Genomic DNA, 4,283 nt, shown 5'->3' with positions numbered 1-4,283 from the left:
TCCTCTCCGAACTGTAGTTTGTTCAGTCGTTTCTTCATTATCTACCTCCTCATTCCCTGCATAGTTCAGATCCTTTAGATTAAAATTGCCTGGTTTCCTCTTAAGTCTCATGTCCGTTCATTGCTCCTTTCCAACACGTTCCCGTCATTCCCCGGTGTGCACATTTGGCCTCTGCCGCACCGTGTGGAAGTCGGCTGGAGTCCTCGGCACCCTCGGCCCTTCGCGTCCACACCCCGTTAGCAGGGCGTTGCACACCGCTGACCTTGCTTTCCCTGCGTTCTGAGCGCCCCCTCCCTCCTAGATGGCCTTCATTCCTTTTCCTTCTTGTACCTAAAGGCCAGTCCTTAACACCTTCCTCTCTTGACAGGTGGTTCTCACGCTTCAGACCAGCTGTGGGCCACATGGTGGGGAGGGCAGCTCTTGCTAAAAACGCAGGTCGCTGGGCACTCCCCCAGACATGTTGATTCCGTGGCCCTGGAATAAAGCCCTGACATCTACAGGGTCTGCTGATTCCCATCCAGGTGGCCCGTGGACCATGCTCTGAGAAACTGCTCACCCTTAAGGGGCGCCACTCTTCCCTACTCCACCTGCCCCTCAGAGCTGAAGCCCTGGGATACCCCCAGACCCTGAGCCTGCATCTGTTCCTCGCTGCTGTCTTCCGCCCACCCTGCCACAGGTCGCCACGTCCACTCCTGCCCCTTCCTTGCCATTAGCCCAGCAATCATCTCATGGCCTCCATGAGGGCTCAGTCCCTGACAAGTCAGTGCCCTTTCAGCTGTCTCTCCCTCCTGGACTCCAGCACTGCTAGATTCATCTCCCAGAAACACGTGTCTGTCATCCCCTTTCTGCTCAGCGCCCTTCAGTGGCTCTCTGCCAGAGCATCAAGTTCAGACCTCCCGAGCTGGGGACCCTTGGCTATTGCCTCCCGGCCATACTTGACCACCCACTTGTGTAGCCCTACCCACACGCTCCCTGCAGCCATTCACGTGTTCTTGGTTGCCTGTGGGCTCCTGCCTCCGTGTGTACCTCTTCTGCTAGAAACACCCCTTCTCCCAAATGGCTACCCCCTTCAGAGACCCAGCCCTGGGGCCACTGTACCCTGGCCCGTGGTGTTCTGTGACCCCTGCGGCTGACGTGTACCGTGTCACCTCCCGTTCTAGACTGTGAGCTCCTTGCGGGCAGGCACCGTATGTGTTCACTCTTTGTATTTTTCATGGCACCTAGTACAGTGCCTTGCACTTAGGTGCCCAATAAATGTCTGCTCAACTGAACCGAGGACAGTGCCTTCTTGACCGCGGCATCTGGCAAGCCAGCAAGACCTTGAGAAGCCAGATTTTCAGCAGTGGTGCCAGGAACCCCCTGCTCTGCTGCGGTAGATCTTGCGGGTTCCAGGCTGCATCGCGCCTTCTGGTCCAGGGGTGGGTACCAGGCAGGCTGAGCCAAGCAGGGGGCTGGGACTTCTTGCCCACAAGTTGGCCAGGGGCAGACCTGTCCCAAGCGAGNGCCTGTCTGCCCAAAGGGGGTGCCTTTTTCTGAGGCCTGTCAGCCAGGGCCCCGCACAGAGCTGGAGTCCCCAGAGAGCAGGCCCGTTGCCCATGCTCTTGAAAGCTCCCTGGTGACGGTGGTGCAGAGCCAGACAGCCGGAGGGGGCCGGGCCTCCTAGCGGCAGGCCGGGGAGGGGAGTGGTTCATGAAGAGCTGTCATTCCCGGTCCTGACGAGTGTGGAGGTGGTGTCAGCGACATCACCACTGGACCGCACTCCTACATCCTGCTTTCGGATGCCAAGCGTCTGGGCCTTGCGGTCAGCCGCAGGTAGTCTCCAGGTCTGTTGTCTGTCTTATAACCAGCTCACCAGGACTCACTTCCCTTCACAGAGACATGCAGCCCCTCCTCAACGCCCTGCCCAGCGTGGGCATGTTTGACCCCAGCTTCAGGGGCCCTGGCGCCCAGGCAGCCAGCACCAGCCTCCAGCCTCCGGCCCGGGTGCAGGGCCCCCCACCCAGCCACTGGCTTCCTCAGCAGCCCCGCTTTCCGCTTCTGCCCAACCTGCCCAATACCCAGCAGAACCTGCCCATGCCGGCCCAGAGATCGCCGGCCGAGACCAGCGAGCTGAGGGAAGCGCTCCTGAAGATCTTCCCTGACTCAGAGCAGAGACTGAAAATCGACCAGATCCTGGGCGCCCATCCCTACATGAAAGACCTGAACGCGCTCTCCGCCATGGTGTTGGATTGACGGCGCTGAGCTCAGGGGCAGGGTCCGCGTGACGGCGGGGGCGACAAAATGTGAAGAAACCCACTTCCCAGTGGAGATGCTATTGTATATAGAAAAGACAAACAGATGTTTTGTGTATAAAAATCTGGGTTTTCAAATCCAGCTTTTTTTCTATATATAAATTAATGCTGCTATTACAGATTGAACATTTTCTGTCAAAGGAAAGTACATTTTTCTGCCTGTTCAGAACTGTTTAATAGCAGTTACTCTTACGTGTATTTACATTTTTATGTTTTTTAAACTATTTTCCTTAAAGCTGAAAATATTGACAAATGGATATGATTAGCCTTTCTAAATAAAAAGAAAAAGAGTTGCTTTCATAGGGAAAGCAAGACCTCTTAAAGTATATTTTCTTGAGATGACTATTGTCACACCCACTAACATGAAGTATGTGCACCCCTCCCCCACCCAGCCTCCTCTGCCCTCAGCCCTGGAATTAGTAGGAGTTGGGTTTGCTCCTGTGGGGTCTTTGTCTTTGGAGCCATTTGTGAGAGTGGACAAGGGGTGCCACTAGATGGCACCTTGTACCTAGCCATCATTAATGCCCAGGGCAAAGTTAGACTCCAGACCAGCAGGGCTGCAAAAACTTCAGCGCTCACGCAGCAGCTCCTCCCCTCCCACCCGCAGCTGGGGACTGTGCCGTGCGGGGCCCAGACTCCTTGTCCAGCGCTCCGACACGCTCGCCAGGCTGAGGCCTCACCATTCCTGACTTGACTCGAGAAGTCACACCTTCCTCTAAAGATGATAGTGGGGTTGAGGGAGTTGAATGAACAGCCCCGCTGTTATGGTCATTTTATGTCCACAACCGTGGGAAATGCCCCATGTGAAGTTCGTGCAGCTTTGCCAAAAAATGGTTTTCTATTTTCACAATGACCCAAGCCAATAAATAGCATTAGCAGCTTCCGTGGGGGCCCAGGGCCCTGTACTTTTTTTCCCGTGTTTGTCTCTAGTGTCCGCCCAAGCTGCCCTCCCTGTGAGCCTTTCAAAAATGGATATCTTAGTGTTGTGTTTTCAGTGTTGCCCGAATTTGTGTCAGTGAAGTTCTTTTCTTGGGCAATTAATTCTTAACATCTTTACTGTTCTCTGGACCTTCAAAGGGCTTCGTATTTTATACCCGTTCTCTCCCCAGGCTGCTCTCGGTCAGCTTTATGCCTGCCCTGAGAATCCCGCCCCTCCTGGCCCAGAAACCACCGCGGAGGGCTGGTTTACGCTTTCCAGTGAGGGGACGTTGTTGGCTGTTGAGCAGAGCGGGGTGGCTTCTGTAGGCGAGTTTGGTCCCTGCATCCCCCAGGGGTGAACCCAGAGTCCCCCAGGTGGCGAGCCTTCTACTCCACCATGTTTTCTCGTGGCTCCTTCAAGATGCATCCTGATGTGCAACTGGTTGTCAACTGTCACTTTGGGGTAGGTTGCCCGAGTCACCCAGCTGTAGACATGGAGGTAGAAGACTTCCATGAGGTGGGCCAGGAAGTGACGTCAGTCACAGCCTGTGCCTGGGCTTCAGAGCTGGTGGTATTGAAAAGCACAGCGGACTTGGCGAGGGCTAGGGTTGTGTCACAGGGACTCNCATTCAAGGCATCTCAGAATTTTTCTCTTGTCAGACACATTTATTCAAAAATTAAATCTTTGTTGAGCACCTATTGTGTCCTAAGCTGAGTCTGAGTCTGGGTTGTTTAAGTTATATGAAAAGTCCTGTTAAGAGAAGAACTGCTTCCCAAGCCCAGCTAAAACTCTGGCAGCCCTGAGAAGACATGTGGCAGCCAACTGGTAAAAGTCTCTTACTCTGCCCTATCTGTGTCCAAAGGGGAAATTCAAATGGTTGAATTTGGGTGTGTTTTTTGCCCTTTAGGCAATTAAGCAGCGTTACAATTTTATGGGCGACTGTGGCTTTGGAACTGGATGGCCGCTCTGAGAGGCTCCTCTCGGGTCTGCAGCCGTCAGAACTTGGCATTTCTTCCAACGCCGGCCTCACTCTCTTGTAGGTTGCTGCAGTACACCTTCGTGGGGGACATATT

The 4,283-nt window shown here is 54.3% G+C and overlaps 1 protein-coding gene across 1 annotated transcript in view; it reads left to right on the top strand.

Moving 5' to 3' along the window:
• Positions 1-3,828, top strand: part of N4BP1 (NEDD4 binding protein 1) — a 43,866-nt gene extending 40,038 nt beyond the window's left edge. The window contains exon 6 of the mRNA XM_019644261.1: positions 1,716-3,828. Within this exon, the coding sequence (XP_019499806.1) occupies positions 1,716-2,232 (517 nt within the window). The 3' untranslated portion in view covers positions 2,233-3,828. The remainder of the gene's footprint in view (positions 1-1,715) is intronic.
• The last annotated feature ends 455 nt before the right edge of the window (positions 3,829-4,283 follow it).

Source organism: Hipposideros armiger, unplaced genomic scaffold, assembly GCF_001890085.2.
Source record: "Hipposideros armiger isolate ML-2016 unplaced genomic scaffold, ASM189008v1 scaffold_4, whole genome shotgun sequence".
NCBI lineage: Eukaryota > Metazoa > Chordata > Mammalia > Chiroptera > Hipposideridae > Hipposideros > Hipposideros armiger.
The sequence above is the reverse complement of the archived record's forward strand: the minus strand, read 5'-3'. Positions and strand labels throughout refer to the sequence as shown.